Here is a 16,010-nt window from a genome sequence, read left to right as displayed (position 1 = left end):
TTTATTTGAATAATTGCAATGACTTTATGACCAATAATTGTGAGTGTGACAACAAATGTCTAATTATGTTTTCGATGTTTTTGTTCATTTTCACATGAAATGTGCATTGAAAGCTCGCATGCTATTTTTTGAGAATCGCAATAAGGACACTCTCGATACATTAATTCGTATTGGATTGAATGCAAAATTTCAATTTCAATGATAATAATTTTAATTAACAAGGAAGTTAAAATTCCCCATCAAAATGACTGAAAGAGTAAAAAAAAAAATGTAGTAATAATCCCTCAGAACTTATGGCATATCTTCAGTTACAAAATATACCTTGCCCGAATGACCCACAGCCGCAACGTATTATTCCTTTTTTTTTATTTTTTTCAGAATGGTGACATTCTTTTATTTTTTTAATTATATATAATCAAAAACAAAGAAACATCGAAAATTAAAATTTTCCTTTCTTATTTATTTTTTAATGGAAATTTTACTCTCTCTATTTTTCCTTCTCTAAATAACTAATATTTTTTCTTTAACGTGTGTTTCACGTTATGTTCATTAATAATGCCTTACTCTACCTTCTTACAGATTAACATAGAATTATTAAATATAAAAAGTGAGTATCCTACATGTATTTCATATATGATAGCATGTGATTTCATACTAAATAACCATTAGTGGTGTGAGTGTAAACTTAAAAAATAGATATTTATCTTTTATTTTTTTATAATTTTTATTTTTTAAAAAATTAATAAATATTCAATTGATTTTTTTTTTATATTTCCAATTGAAACTTAAAAACTTAAAAAAAAAAGTCAAATATAAGTGTAATTAAGAATTTTAAATTTAAATATCATTTTTATTTTTTATCATTTATCATCTTTTTAAAAAATATATAATTTACCTATAAAAGAGATAAAAATATTTAAATTAATTTTCTAATAAATTAGTTCAAAATAATATATAAAATTTTTTATTTAAATAAGAATTTTAGTTATTTTTAAAAATAAAATTATTATTTATTAAAAAATTATTTATAATATATATATATATATATATATATATATATATATATATATATAAAAGAAGCTTGTATAATTTTCTTCTTATAAAAATTTAAGAATGTTTAGAATTCTTCTTAAACAAATTATTTGTATTATTATTATTCTTTAATTTTATAATATTTTTATTTTATTTAAAAATATAATTATTTTTTAAATATATTATGCTAATAAATTTAAATAAAATTTTAGTACAACAAGAGTTCTTTTTCCCTTTTTTAAATGATTTTATTTTTATGGAAAAAAAAACTTTTTGTTTTCTGTTCTCAACAATTTAATGGTTTACTTCAGTTTTTTTTAATTTTTTAATAGTATAAATAATATAAAGTTGGTTCTATCGATTTTAAAATTAATTTTAGTTTTCTTTAGACTTTTTTTTTAAAGCATAGACTACTAAATTTAGTTATTATTACTATAATTAATTTTAATTACATAACAAATTAAATTTTGTCTTTTTATTATTATAATACTAAATTAATATGGGTGCTTTTAAAAATTCTAATACCTTCCTCCTTCATATATTTATATAAATTATAGATAGATATATATAAATTATAGATTAATTATATTTTTTATTTATTAATTTTTTATTTTAATTAATTACTAAAATTTAAATTTATATAAATATTAAAATTCATTTAAATAATAAAAATATAATTATAATTAATTAAAAAAAAAATTCCTCCTTTCCCTGTAGAAAAAGAGAGAAAAAAAAAAAAAAAGGCCACCGATGGACACGGCTTAACGTACTATCTTACTCCGCGGCACATCTGATTATCGTCAGCAAATAAAAATAAAGGGAAAGAGCTGTGGGAAAATCCAATAGATCCAGCGCTCGATTCAGGCTCTGGTGTGAGGGGTTCGCAAAGCATTCTCATTCATCTCAGGTAAAAACCTCACTTCAAAAACCCTAATTTAGCATCCCGGTTCGTTTCCCTGTTTGGCTGCTGAGAAAGCTCAGGAAAAAACAACAAAGGAAACAATTACACCATTTACACTCTCTCTCTCTCTCTCTCTCTCTCTCTCTCTCTCTCTCTTCTTTTTTACCTTTTCCCTTTCTGTTCCGAAGGCAATAGCCAAAAATTAGCTCAATTTAAAGTATAGTTATTTTCTCGGTTGAATTCCTAGCGTTCCTCCCATCTCTCGGTAAATAGACAAACAATTATTAGTTTATTTTCTTCTTCTTCTTCTTCTGAGATTAAACAATTGTTTTGTTTTCGACATTATTTTGCATTGTTGTTAAAGAAATTTATTGTTAGTTGTAAATAAATTTCGGTGCTTATTGCTTAACGGAATTTCCTTTTAGTTGAATAGAAAAGGAACTTCAATTTAAGCTCGTTTGTTTCCCTGGCAATTACTTGTCTGGAAGATGCTTTTGCTGAAAATATATTCTATTTTAATGAAGAGGCCGTGGGATTGGTTTCGTCTTTAATAACCTTACGTTTTTTCGCTTGTAATTGAATAGAGGAGAGAAAGTAAAGAAAGAGTGAGTTTTGGTGGTTGCCACAACTGATAGTAGCTGTTGATGGCTGATGGATGGTGGCAAACAACGGTGATCTGGAGATGGGAATTCAATTTTATGAGTTCCTTCCTTTTCATGAGTTTGTGGAGTGAAAAAAATGGGAAAGTGTTTTAGTCTCCCATTGAGCTATGTTTGAATGTTCCTCAAACACCAGGAGATACACAAACTATTCTCCTCAAAACATAGAGCCTTATGATTATTATTGTTACTGGATAGCGTGATTGAGATGAACTTCTTTATTGCTTTCAACCCTTCCTATATTGAATATAATTTTTTTCCCTCTTGGAAATAGAGTAATTTCTTCTTCTTTGAAGTACAAACCACATGATCAAGAATCATTATTATTAGCATTTGTAAAGGCTGAGTTGCAATGAGCACTGAACTAAAATTTCATTTAATTTATTCTGTATTTGAAAGCCTATTTTGTTGTTCTAATGGTTGTAGGATTTGTAAGTTGGTCAGGAGTTCAAACTCTGACATCCTCTTCTCCTTTTGCTTGTAGTTGTATAGTTTGTATTCAATTTCGTCTTTGCAGTGGTGACCTTTTTGCATACTGGAAATACTGTATTTCTGGTTAAAGAAAAAGAATTAGAGATTGATTTTTTCTCAACCTTAATGTAAAAACTAAGTTTGCTGTGGCTGTAATTACTACACTGGAGGGTGATTTGGTGGTCTATTTTCTGCTCAAATAATTAGAGTTGATCTCATGCAGGTTAATTGCGGCATTTCTGTTAGTCTTGTTACAAGAGAAGGTACTTCTTCTAAGAATGGAAACTGAGGATATGATTAGCCTCCCTGCTTCTGGTAATTCTGGAGATAGCAGTGAGAATAATGGACTTCACAAGTCCGAATCTGGTGCAGGTGAAGCTGATTCTCAACCTAGGATTTATGAGGCTGAAGTAGGTTCAAGAGATGAGCACAACATGGGGCTCAATGAAGTTGATATTGGAACTGGAAAAGGAACAAGACGTCCAGAGAATTCGGGGCTCAGTGAAGATGATACTGGAACTGAAGAACACATGACAGGATCAGAAAATTTAGGATTTGATGCTGTAACAAAAGAAGTCACAACAGCTAAGGATAATTTGGTGTCCAATCAAGTTGATGTTAGAAATGAAGATGGGGAGTTTCTGGTGGAAACAGAGGCTGACATGGATTTGGTAGATTCACCTGTCATGCAAATGAATGTTGAAGTGGCTGACACTGTTACATTTTCTGAGAACCTTAGTAGCTTTGGCTTTCGATTGAGTTCTGAGAATGGTTGTCCTAATAACCAAAATGAGAGTCTTATCCATAGCTGCATGATGAATGGCACTCGTATCCTGCTTTAACATCCAATATTTTTTAATTTTTATGATAAGCCTCTTTCTTGCATATTTTCCAACTCAATCTTTTATGGACTTCTTGGTCATAGAACTCCAATACAAGGGAGCTTTGCATCCAGAGTTGTAAGTAGCAAATTATTTAAGTAAATTTAATCCACAAATAGTCCTCTTTTTTCTGCAGTTAGGTTTTGGTTTATTTCTGCTTTCCATAATTCGATATCAAAGCTATATTGGGTGTTAAGAGAGCAAGGGTTACATATGATGAACAGCAACCTTCAGTGCATGTCAAGTATAACACATTAACAAGGTCAGGGTGGAAGTTCTTATTATAATTTGACAAATCCAAGAATTTAGATCAGTAGACCTGTATGTTTTGGTTTCTCCTTAGGTTGTTTGCAACTATTATTATTCTGGATTTAAGGGGAGGCAATATGTCCTATTAGAGTAAGCTTGGATTTTCATCAATTTAATTCTTTGAGGATTGACTTTCTATAGAGCCAGCAAACGGAAGTTGGAGGAACTATTACAACAGTGGTCAGAGTGGCATGCACAACATGGTTCATCAGCTCAAGTAAGATTGTTTAATATTGTGTTTTTGTAGCTTTTCTTTCCAGCTATAGGTCTTCTGCATTAGTTGAAGAGCTCTGTGTTTAGGTTGAGGCAGATTGAAGTGTGATTTCTTACTTTTAGTGAACAGAAGAGTCACATGAAAGCTGCCTTATGATATTAGAAAATGAGCATGAGATGTTTGCTTCTTAATTTTAAATTTCAATCTCTTCCATCTTATTGCTTTCAAAACTTTCTTAACCATTTTGCCAACACTACGCTATGTTTCATACATCAACTAATTATTCCAAAGAAAGGGTGGACCACTTTGGCAGCAACGAATACCGATGAACATTTATCACTATCATTTATTGTACTTTCTCAGGAAGATAGAATGCATTGTGTTAGGAAATGTTAATTGCCCTTGCTTTTACCCCACAGAGCTTTTGATTTAATTCTCAAAAGAAATGGGGTGGCTTTGGGTGGTGCACATCTCTAAGTATGGAATCATTATTATTATATTTTAAAGAGTAGATTCATAGATTGAACTGACTTGAAGCCACCTTAATCTTTTGTTGGAAGGAGAGTGTATTCAGATGTATATAAAGGCAGACAATCTGTTGGCATTTTCCTGTGCCCTGAATCTTGCCTTCCAATTTTTCAGGACAATGAACTGCTAGAATCTGGCGAAGAAACATATTTTCCTGCTCTCTGTGTTGGAATGGAGAAGTCTTCTGCAGTGGTAATCATCTACCACTTACATCTCTTGTGTTGCCTGCATCCTGTTTGTGGACTGAAAATTATGTGGACGTTGGTTCTTGGAGTTGACTGACAACGCCCTACTGTACTTAACAAAAAATTCCCTAATTTGGAGGGATTCTCTCAATTTTGTTTGTCCCACGCTACTTATAAAAAATAAAAGGGCTAATAAAGTGATGATTGAAAAAATTCAAAACTTTGGTTCAAGTAGTCTTCATGGATCTCATAGACTTGATACTGTAATCTTGGAAATATGTGCAATTTCTTTATACTCATAAATATTTATCCGTACCATTACTATAGTTATGCACTATTCATTAGTGCTAAGACTAAAATTTAAGAGATCCTTTCTGATTGTTGGTGACCCAAAATGGTAACTCCCTCTTTTTGGATCAGAAAGTTCCTGGATCTCATGGAGCCCATATCTTTACCTCAGGGGTGTTGGAAGAAATCTTTTCCGACCACACTGTACCTGTAACATTATTGGCACTTTGTAGTTCTTTCAGATTTTTCGTTGCCATCCAATTTTCCATCTTTAGTTAAAAGTGGTTTCTGTTCTTGTTCTCAATTTTATCACATTTGTAATCGTAGGTTTGTTCCTCCATTCCTCAAGGGTGGTGAGGTCTTGGTTTACCCTATAGATGTGCATGGGTCCAATGTCCCACCCATCCTGCTAAAATGCTGGGTTTGGGCATGAGGTATTCTCCTTTGGGCCTGGTTTGGTTGAGGCTGGCCTTCAAGTTGGGCTGGGCTTGGGTTTTATGTTTGTATAGGGCCTGGAATGACCTGGCCCATCTAATTAATAAATATTAATATCTAATATGTATTTTGCTTTTATTGGGCTTGGCTTGTTGCAAAAAGATAAGCCTAAAAATAAATGGGTCAGGATGGCCACAGGTCAAAAATACCAGCCTGCCTTTTGAGAAGGTTCTGTTTACCCTTCGCAAGCTGCTTTTATTTGAAATATTGGGGTGCAAGGCCTTTTTCCCACTCCTTAAAAACCAAAATGCTTTGGTCTATGAATTATCCATATTTCACTGTATCATGATAGCCATGATATCCTACTAGTTAATGCATTCACCATTGCATTTTCCATCACCAAAGAAAGATCAAAAGTTATTTGTAGGTCTTAAGTGTTTTATTATTTATCTTTCTTCCTCAAAAGTTTTTTTTTTTTTATTTATTTATTTTTTATTTTTTATGTGCAGTCATTCTGGATAGAGAACCCAACAAAGAAGCTGCAGTCTGATGGTTATATTCCTCCTGATGATGACTTTGTGCCTCTTTATGATCGTGGATTTGCATTAGGGTTGTCTTCAACAGATGGTCCAAGTAATGTTGAGGGGTAAATTACTAACTTTTTTGTTTGTATGTTTCATAGATATAGGGCTTAATTACTATTTGATCCCTATATTTTGTCATTATTAACACTTTTGTTCCTATTTTGAAAAATACTTTAAAAAGTCCCTAAGGTTTGGCTCCATCAAACACCTTTGTCATTCTGTCTATTTTTAGTCCATTTAGCCATTAATGCTTAAGGAAAAAAGCAAATTATTCTCATTGAAACCAGCAATAGGAATGTTTTAATATATTTTTCTAAATTGAACAATGAACGTGTTAATAATGGCGAAACTCAAGGATGAAATAGTAATTTACCTGAAATTTTCTCTCTCATTTGACTTGTTTGATTGGTGGAGTATGTGGAATATACTTAGAAAATGGATGAAAGGACTACAATGTTTAATGGAACCAAACCTTAGAGACTTTTTAGTCTATTTTTCAAAACAAAGGGACGAATGTTTCAATATCTAGCCTTGTGTATTTGATTATTTAATTGCCTTGTGTGCTTAAGCTACTTAGTAATCTAATTGTAAATATAAGCTATTTTTCTTTTTATATCAATTCATATACACATGCAAGCTCAATTAGTTGAAATCTGTTAATTGAATGATTGTAAGTTTATGTTATTACAAACTCAATTGGCATGTTGAGAGATCAACATTTGCAATAATAATTATATGCATATCTATTTATATGTGCATGCAAGTTTATCAACGAGAAATTGTATAACCTTGCTCGTTCTTTGGGTATAAGTGGGAAGTTTTGTGTAAATCATATTGCTTTGTAGATTTTATGACTGTATTTTTGTTATGATCTTTTGCCCAGGATCGAGTCACGGGCCTATTAATAGTGAAATCTGATTCAAAAGTTGAGCTTTTTACTTTACCTCGATTCTTTCCTCGACCTATTGTTGTTGAAAAATGTGAGCTTGTTGAAAAGGAGCTTTAACCTTACTCATTGGAGAGGAAAGAGTCCAGATCTCAATTTAGTTGAAAATAATTCTGCTTGATATTTTATTCATAATTTGATCTCCTTATAAAGAGATTAGTAATGACTTCATATGGAATTTTTTACTACTGGAAACCAACATTTAAGGCTATAGTTTTAGATAATGACAATTAGAGTAATATCTTAATTGAGATATTTATTTCTACTAATAATTAGTTGTTGCTGTTGTTGAATCTATCTTTGATGCTAATTTATTTATTGTCATTCTTATCACCATTGATTAGAATCTCTTGTGGATCACGTCTTGCATAAGTCTTGCCTACAAATGTATCCATAACATCACTCCCTTCCTAGAGAAAGAGCTTGTCCTCAAGCTCCACATTTGAATAAGACTATGAATCACCCATAGTCCCTTTGCCCTGTTACTTCCTCTGAATCCGTCTCCAACCAAAAAACTTCTTAAATTGATGCCTGAAGGAATATGGTTCATCATAATTATAGCAAAGCCATTTGCTCTTCGCTCAGTTATCTCTAGACGGCTCAATCTTTTAATAAAGGGAGATGAAACACTTCTTAAGCTGGAATTCTATAATGTGCTAATGGCTTGGTTAGTAGTAGCCTTGGTTATAAGCAGAATTGATGAAGTAGGCATTGTTCTTGTATTGGACCATGAATTTGTCCAATTTTCTTTCAGCATTTGTTTTCTTTCAAATGCTTTTGACAGGTTCATATTTGCCACCAAGTTCGGGGGATTTTGCATCTCTACATTAATCTAGATTGAATCTGTCGATCCTGCAGTAAACAAATCAACTTGTTAATCTACTTGAACTTTTGTTGAATGAGCTTGAAAGCTCTGGAATTGACGTTGGTACTCTTTCATCGCCTCTATTTACTTCATATTAGCCAATTTGCTCAAACGATTGCTACTGAGTGGAGACCCAAATCTCAAATTGCAATATTCTTTGAATGCGTTCCATGATAATCAGGGTTCTTGTTCTAATTTGTAGAGCCATAATTGTACCTCTCCTATCATATGGAATGTTGCAAGGTTCACTGTACTTGTTTTTGGCATCCATTGATTTGAGAAAAATTATTCACATTGGTGTGACTACATCAACGGATCTTCAAATCCGTCAAACATTAGAAAATCCAACTTCGTATATCTTAGTAATACCTTTGCCCCGAGTCTCGGTTATGTTTTTTCATCAATGCTATTATTGCTGTCTTCATAGTTGTTACTAGTACATGAACCGCCGCCCTTTGTTTCCTTGCCTTGACTCCTGTAAGTTGCCTGAATGAACTCTTGTAATTGATGGGTCAAGTTTTGCAATTAGGTTTCTAGTTTTGACTTTGATTGCTTGATTCGATCTTCATCCTTGATTCAACCTTTGGTACTTTTGCTTTAGTCAATGCTTGTGCTTCTTGGAATAGTGCTATCAATTCTTCTCTCAGATCTATATTGTCCATGACAGTTGGCTTTAATACCAAGCTGTTATGATCTCTTGTCTAGGATCGAGTCACAGGCCCATTAATAGTGAAATTTGATTCAAAAGCTGAGCCTTTTGCTTTACCTCGATTCTTCCATCGACCTATTGTTGCTGAAAAACATGAGCTCGTTAAAAGAGAGCTCTAACCTTAGACTCGTTGAAAAAGAGAGAGTTCAAATCTCAATTTAGTTGAAAATAACTCTGCTAGATATTTTATTCATAATCTGATCTCCTTATAAAGAGATTAGTGCATGATTTCATGTAGAATTTTTTACTATTGGAAACCAACATTTAAGACCATAATTTAAGATAATGACAATTAGAGTAATATATTAATTTAGATATTTATTTCTGCTAATAATTAGTTATTGTTGTTGCTGAATCTACCTTGAATGCTAATTTATTTGTTGCCATTCTTATTATCATTGACTGGAATCTCTTGTTGATCATGTCTTGCATAAGTCTTGCCCACAAATACATCCATAACAATTTTCTTCCCAGTAGTCATAGTTCTTAAAGGCTCAAAGCGCACGAAGGCGCCAATGAGTCATAGAGCCTAGGTGCGCGCCTGAGCAAGGTGGGGCACAAAAGTAAAAAAATATAAAAAAAACATAAAAGTCAAATGAATGTGATGCTTTTCTTTTTTTTCTTTAGCATATATTTTGAATTGGGTTTGCTGGGTTGAGTTTAGGTGGTAGTCATTTTTGCCAATGAAAGTGCTCGCTAAAAATGGAAACAAAAAATGCATGTCTTTCTAGAACCTTGTGCCTGGAATAAAGACACATCTAGGCGCATGAGGCACTAGGGTTCGAGCCTTGTGAACCTTGAGCCTGAGGCGTGCCTTTAATAACTATGCTAAAAGTTGTAAACTTCTAGCGTACATGGCTCTCTTTGGTGTCATATAATATATATATATCATTGTTGTTAGAATTGTACGATTCTTGATTTGATTCGATTCCCATCCTAGCATTTCGAATCTATGGGGTGAATCTCAAATGGACTTAAATCTTGATCAAATTTTACAATTTGATAGTGAATCAAGTGAATTGATATGAATCTACTGATTCAGTTGATTCTTTCTCTAGAGGTTGTTAAATCCTATCTCTTCAAAATTTTTAAAATTTTGCAACTTTTTTATTGTAAAAAGTGCACATAAAACCTTCCCTTAGAATTTTTTTTTCCCACTAACCATTCTTTTTCCTCTCCCTCTTCTTGTTCTTTTCTTTTTTTTTTTTTCCCCTTGTTTTTGTAGGTTTACTTTTTTAATTGTAGTTGTCAAATTATGACATTTTATTTTAATATATTTTGATCTTTTAATTTAACCCAATATCCTTTTTTATTATTCAATTACTTGATCAAATTTAAATGGGAGTTTCAGCACATGCACAATGATAATAATCATTGTATACAATTCAAGAGTTCATAATTTATGTTATAACATAAAACTACATAACATAATAAGAATATAATGCTCTATTATAAAATATCCTTCTCATTAGCTAAATGGTAATTCTATATTTATGTTATATTTTTACTTTCTTTTTATAACATATTATCATTCTTAATTAATTTTGAAATTTTTATTGAATCTTATGATTCGATTCGATTCTCAATTTGACAACTTTGATATATATATATATATATATATATATATAATGAAAATGAAAATATGTTAGTCTTTCCAAAGGGTGCACTATGATATATATATATATGTTATAAATGATAAATGTGATTGATCCTGTGGAAACTTGGCAAGTGTGTTATTGAATGTATGAACTCGAGGCTAATGACCTATTAAGGTGACAACAGGGGGAAGATCTTTAGGTACAGTTATCTTTGTCATACTCCATTGGATTAGTCCATTTGCTACTTTGCAATCCCTCTACTAGACCTCAAGTAATCCACATCACTTCAAGTGACAATCTATTCATAAATTCTTCTACACCTCGACTGTGCTGGTGAAAATCAAAGCACGGACATGCTTCTCCATTAATTATAATTTTATTCTTTGTCGCTTTACTGATGTCTGTTGTTTCACATTTGTATTGTTCTACTTGGTTTTACTATTGTATTGTTGGTAACGTTTCACGTTTTACATCTTGCTTGTGTTTTTATAGAGGCCTGGAAATAGTAGATGAGGCTGCCCGGTGTTTCAACTGTGGTTCTTACAACCATTCTCTCAAGGAGTGCCCTAAGCCACGTGACAATGCTGCTGTTAACAATGCACGAAAACAGCATAAGTCCAAACGGAATCAGAATTCTGGCCCTCGCAATTCAGCTCGATATTATCAGAACTCTTCTGGTGGAAAATATGATGGTTTAAAGCCAGGTGCTCTTGGTGCTGAAACAAGGCAGCTTTTGGGTCTTGGGGTAAGAGCTTGCATCATTAAATGAAAACAAATGTCCCTTTCCCTCCCTGGAGTTTTAGACTCTCTATGCTTCTTGTTGACCCAAACTTGCAACCACTGAACCGCCACAGGCCTGATTCAATGTTAGCAAAAATTTTAACATGATAGAGGAGGTAGGGGAGGTGGGGCTGGGTTACCCTTGTGCTTAAAAAGTCCTTATTTAATTCCATACTAACTAAACAATATGGGATTGCTTGACGTAAGGACTAGAAGTTGACAATAAATATCCAGTGCAAAAGAATGTTTGAGAATCAGTATGCAGGAAAATTTTTTTCTTATATCAAGAGGAAGAAAACATATATATTTCATTTTAGCATTTAAACTGACTAGATGTAGACCAGGAAAAATACTATTAGATATTTGGATTTGGATTTTGATTTTATCTTTTGGTGACTGAATTAAGTGTTTTGAACATATCTAAAGGCCTGAAATCGTTTCATTTGGTTATATTTTCAGTCTTTCCTAACATCTATTACTCCATGCTGTAAAAATAAATCAAGAAAAAGATTAAGGTTTTTGGTTCACTGCGATAATTAATTGCATGAATGATAACTGAGCTTTGGTTTATGGTGATTGGTGAGTGTCAATAGTTATCCATGTCATAATGTTTAACTGCAAGCTGTTTTGGTAAATGCGGCATTGTGTTTCATTCATTTGTTGTGAGGATTGACCCTTTATTTATAGTAATTTATCAATAGAATAGGCATGTCATATTAGGGAACATTGTTTTGCACTATGGTAGTGATCGCGTGCAAGACTATCTATGTGGATCCCTGCGTCCCTCAATACACCCCACCCTAAAAATGGTTCAGGTTTGGGGATGAGAATAAAACCATTATGTTGTAGGAAGTTTTTATGATAACTTTGTTTTTTACAAAGGCCCTGTTCAGTAATAGCTTTTAAGGTAGAGTTTAGTGTTTTGAGCATAGTTAAAATAATACATCTCTTATCTATGTTGTTTGGTGATATAGTAGTTATAGTAGTGTTTAGAGGTTGAGAGAATAGTTCATGAATAATTATCTCTCCTAACTTTTAGAGGTTGAGAGAGCATTTTGACCAAAGTCGATAAGATGATACCATTATTTTTACATTTAACAGCTAGTTTTATCAAATATTTTTGCTTTAAATCATTATATGAATAACTAACCACTAATAACTAATATCTAATAGGTAACAGCTAGTAAAACAGCTGATAGCTTCTAATATAATTACCAGCTACTAGAATAACTAATATTGCCGAACAGAACCAATGTAAATTTTAATTTGCAATAACTACAATTGTGTAAATTGTTAAAGTTTAATCTAATAGTGAAATAGACAAATTAGACAAAGTAAATTAAAAAAAAATAATCATAGAAAACAGATATCTTGTATCATCATCATCATTATTTGGCGTTTGTTGGCTTTTGCGAGATGTCCATCTTGATTTTCAGAAATAGTTCCTCTATTTTAGGCTTCTATTACCCTTAACCCAGTTATACCTATCCCAGTTGGTTGCATGAGGTTTGGACATCACCTCAATTTTGCTAGGAAATTCAGATATTTGATGTTTTATTTCGAATTTGTCAGGTCATCTGAACTCTACTTGTGATGAAACTTTGTGAGCTTCTATTCTGCATTGATCTTAAAAATTTTAAGTAACATGAGATGGTTTACTTCTTTTCTCAAGATGGATATTCATGTCAAAATTGCTCTCTTGTTATTGTTTACAGGAGCTTGATCCACCTCCTTGGCTTAACAGAATGCGAGAATTGGGATATCCACCAGGGTATCTAGGTAACTTGCTGTTTTTTTTTTTTTTTTTTTTTTAACTTGCTTGTCTAATTTCCTAATCATCTCAGCATTTTGCACTTGGATATTTTAGTTTTTAAAATGTTCGTACTGGCAAGAATCTGCATTGAGCCCGCTGTTGAATTTTTATTTTCGTTATTCATATCATCTGGGGATTTTTGAGTTAATATGTCCATTTTGTTTCTCTATTGTCCTACCGGTGGGCTCTTTCATGGGATTGGAGTATATTGGTAGTTGAGGACCTTTATATAATTTTGTTTGTTGCTTTTGGTTGGGGCATATGGACTCAAAGCCCAAATTGCTGTTCCCTTGTCATTTTTTGTTGAGCCTATTCCTTCCTAGATAGAGTATTCTGCCAATTGTAAATGAACCTTATGATTCATGATAGCTGGGTTTCTCTGCCAATTGTAAATGAGCCTTACGAGTCATGATAGCTGGGTTTCACTGCTGTTTCTGTGTCGTTATTTGTCAAGTCTAATGTATTGTCCTTGCTATGTTTGCCTCTCACATAGAAAGGGAGAAGGAAAGGCTTTATGAACATTAATTCTAGAAAGTAAGAAAGGTGCTAAGAAGGTTAGCCTATTACATTTGGTATCATGGTTTCCCTGCCGCCAGTTCTATGTGATCCTCTCACACAGATAGCGAGAAGGAAGAAGAAAATAAACCCCATGAAATATTGTCTCAAAATCCAGGAAGGTATCATAAGGGCCATCAAATACAGTTAGATTAGTGTAATGGTTTAGTTGGAGCTTCTTGTACTTGCAGATTTCTCAATGTTACGCACTTTAGGTTGCAAGTATGTTTTTGTTTATGCCCTAACAGCACCTTTTTTATTTTCTCTTCATTTTTCAGATCCAGATGATGAGGATCAACCATCGGGGATCACAATATTTGCTGATGAGGATGTCAAGGAAGAACAGGAAGATGGGGAAATCATTGAGACAGACTGCCCTGACCCACCAAAGAAAATGGCTGTTGAATTTCCAGGAATAAATGCACCAATCCCAGAGAATGCTGATGAAAGACTTTGGGCAGCTGGACCTTCAAGCTACGATCCTTTTAGGAATAGATCACTCCGTAGATCAAACCATTCTTCAGAACCAATTAGCAGATGGCGTCGTCACGAGCAAAGAGGGTCTAGGGATTCCCTTGATGAAGGGCCTCCAGGTGTTGACCCAGTATTCAGTCCATCTATGTCTAGCTACCCTCCAAGATATGGTAATTATGATTCTAGTTACAATTTTGACAACAGCAGAGATCCGTCACCCTCCCTGGCAAGGTCTCATATTGACAGAGGTAGAAGGAGCCCTTTGGCAAGTGAAGATTTTTCTAATAATATTTCATCATTGCACTCATCCTCAAATAAACGTTCTTCACCTTGGAATAATGGCTCAACTAGATTAGAAAATGAGACTGATGAGAGGTTGAATGATTACGAGATGGATTATTCATATCGAAGTAATTATGAGTATGACCGCTACCGTCATCGTAGTTGGAGGTGAATGGAACTGTAACTTGTTGTAACATTATGCCATAGATGTGATTGTGACTTGTAAAAATGTGGAAGAACAGCGAGAAGGGGAAATCTCTTTTTTGTTGTTATTATTTTTTCCTGACAGGAGTTGCTCATTTCTGCGACCAACAGCTAGGGGAAAATGGCCAAATGGCTATTGTACAAAGAATTATATAGGTTTTAGCTAATTTAGATGGTTATAATTGTAGTTCTCCTTTTGATGTAGAATATATTTGGAAATAGTTGTTATTTATCTTTATATTTTCTGCTAATTATTTTTTGGAAATTTCTCCTATTTTGATCATGGAGTTGGGATGCAGCTGTAAATAATTTTCTTCTTGATGCAGAGCTTCATATATTTTTATCTACTGCAGTGAGCTTGTCTCATATTCGTAAAAGGAAAATGGAAAATTTTTGAAAGGAGAGAACTCAAGGGCGGATTTTGGTTTATGTGAGTGGGTTATTTTTTATTTATTTATTTTTTTAAAATCTCTCTCTATATATGTTATATATTAAATTACCTATATGACCCTTAAATAATTCTTTTCTCATTAAAATCTTTAAAATATTATTATATTTAATAAATTTAGATTTATTAGACCTTCATTTTAAATACTTATTATTTTAATTTTTCAAAATAATTAATAAAAATTCAAAAAAAAAATCAAAATCTATCTACTAAGCTCTATGCATCCTCATCTTCTCATATTCATAAAATCTCAATTTTTTTTCATCTCATATATTTCTCTCTCTCTATCTGTTTTCCCTTTTTTTTTTTTTTTCTCACTTTCATTCTCTATTAATTAGCTTTTATCTGTTTTACTTTTCATTTTTGTGTCAACAAAATTAATAAATAGACTCAAATTCACTCAAAAGCTAATTCAAATGAAAAAAAAAAAAAATCTAGTGTATTCATAGGTTTACTTGTAACATTGGTATTTATTGCAACTACAATTGTAAGGCAAGTTTTGCCATGAAAATTATCAAAACGCGATTAATTATAAAATTAGAGAGATTATAAATGAACCTTTAATTAAATATATTGAGAAATGTGTATTTGATAGTGTCATAATAAAACAATCATAAAAGTTTTTCAAAAAGTTCAAATTTATTGAGGATAATTGTAAGTTTAAGATTATAATAAATTATTTTTTTTACTCAATTATTATTACATATTAATTTTTTTTGCTTTTAATAAATAGTTTATTATTGTGTATAATATTATTTCCTTGAAATTAAGTAAAATGAAAATTTTGACGCTATGGACTCAATTTTTTTGACTATGCCCTCAAGAGAACCATTTAGAGAGTTGGTGTTA

At 32.3% G+C, this 16,010-nt stretch overlaps 1 protein-coding gene across 3 annotated transcripts; it reads left to right on the top strand.

Annotated features, from left to right (window-relative positions):
• The first annotated feature begins 1,815 nt into the window (after positions 1-1,815).
• LOC110671573 (uncharacterized) lies at positions 1,816-14,964 on the top strand. 3 transcript variants are annotated; one of them, XM_021834060.2, is made up of 9 exons: positions 1,816-1,939; positions 3,287-3,891; positions 4,125-4,206; positions 4,395-4,470; positions 5,110-5,187; positions 6,413-6,549; positions 11,098-11,350; positions 13,101-13,164; positions 14,032-14,964. In XM_021834060.2, exons 2-9 carry the CDS (start codon positions 3,342-3,344, stop codon positions 14,679-14,681), a joined length of 1,890 nt encoding a protein of 629 aa, XP_021689752.2. In that variant the 5' UTR covers positions 1,816-1,939; positions 3,287-3,341; the 3' UTR covers positions 14,682-14,964. The 3 variants fall into 3 exon arrangements, with proteins under 3 accessions (XP_021689752.2, XP_057993447.1, XP_057993446.1); XM_058137464.1 differs by lacking the exons at positions 1,816-1,939; positions 4,125-4,206 and adding exons at positions 2,005-2,198; positions 3,989-4,022; XM_058137463.1 differs by lacking the exon at positions 1,816-1,939 and adding an exon at positions 2,007-2,198.
• Positions 14,965-16,010: the final 1,046 nt, after the last annotated feature.

Source organism: Hevea brasiliensis, chromosome 16 (assembly GCF_030052815.1).
Source record: "Hevea brasiliensis isolate MT/VB/25A 57/8 chromosome 16, ASM3005281v1, whole genome shotgun sequence".
Lineage (NCBI taxonomy): Eukaryota > Viridiplantae > Streptophyta > Magnoliopsida > Malpighiales > Euphorbiaceae > Hevea > Hevea brasiliensis.
The sequence above is the reverse complement of the archived record's forward strand: the minus strand, read 5'-3'. Positions and strand labels throughout refer to the sequence as shown.

Bases quoted from the DNA above. Each gene is read 5' to 3' on its own strand.
- LOC110671573 (XM_021834060.2), top strand. From the start codon at position 3,342: ATGGAAACTGAGGATATGATTAGCCTCCCTGCTTCTGGTAATTCTGGA. The intron at 5,188-6,412 runs GTAATCATCTAC...TTTTATGTGCAG, and splicing joins TGGAGAAGTCTTCTGCAGTG to TCATTCTGGATAGAGAACCC. The intron at 6,550-11,097 runs GTAAATTACTAA...GTGTTTTTATAG, and splicing joins GGTCCAAGTAATGTTGAGGG to AGGCCTGGAAATAGTAGATG.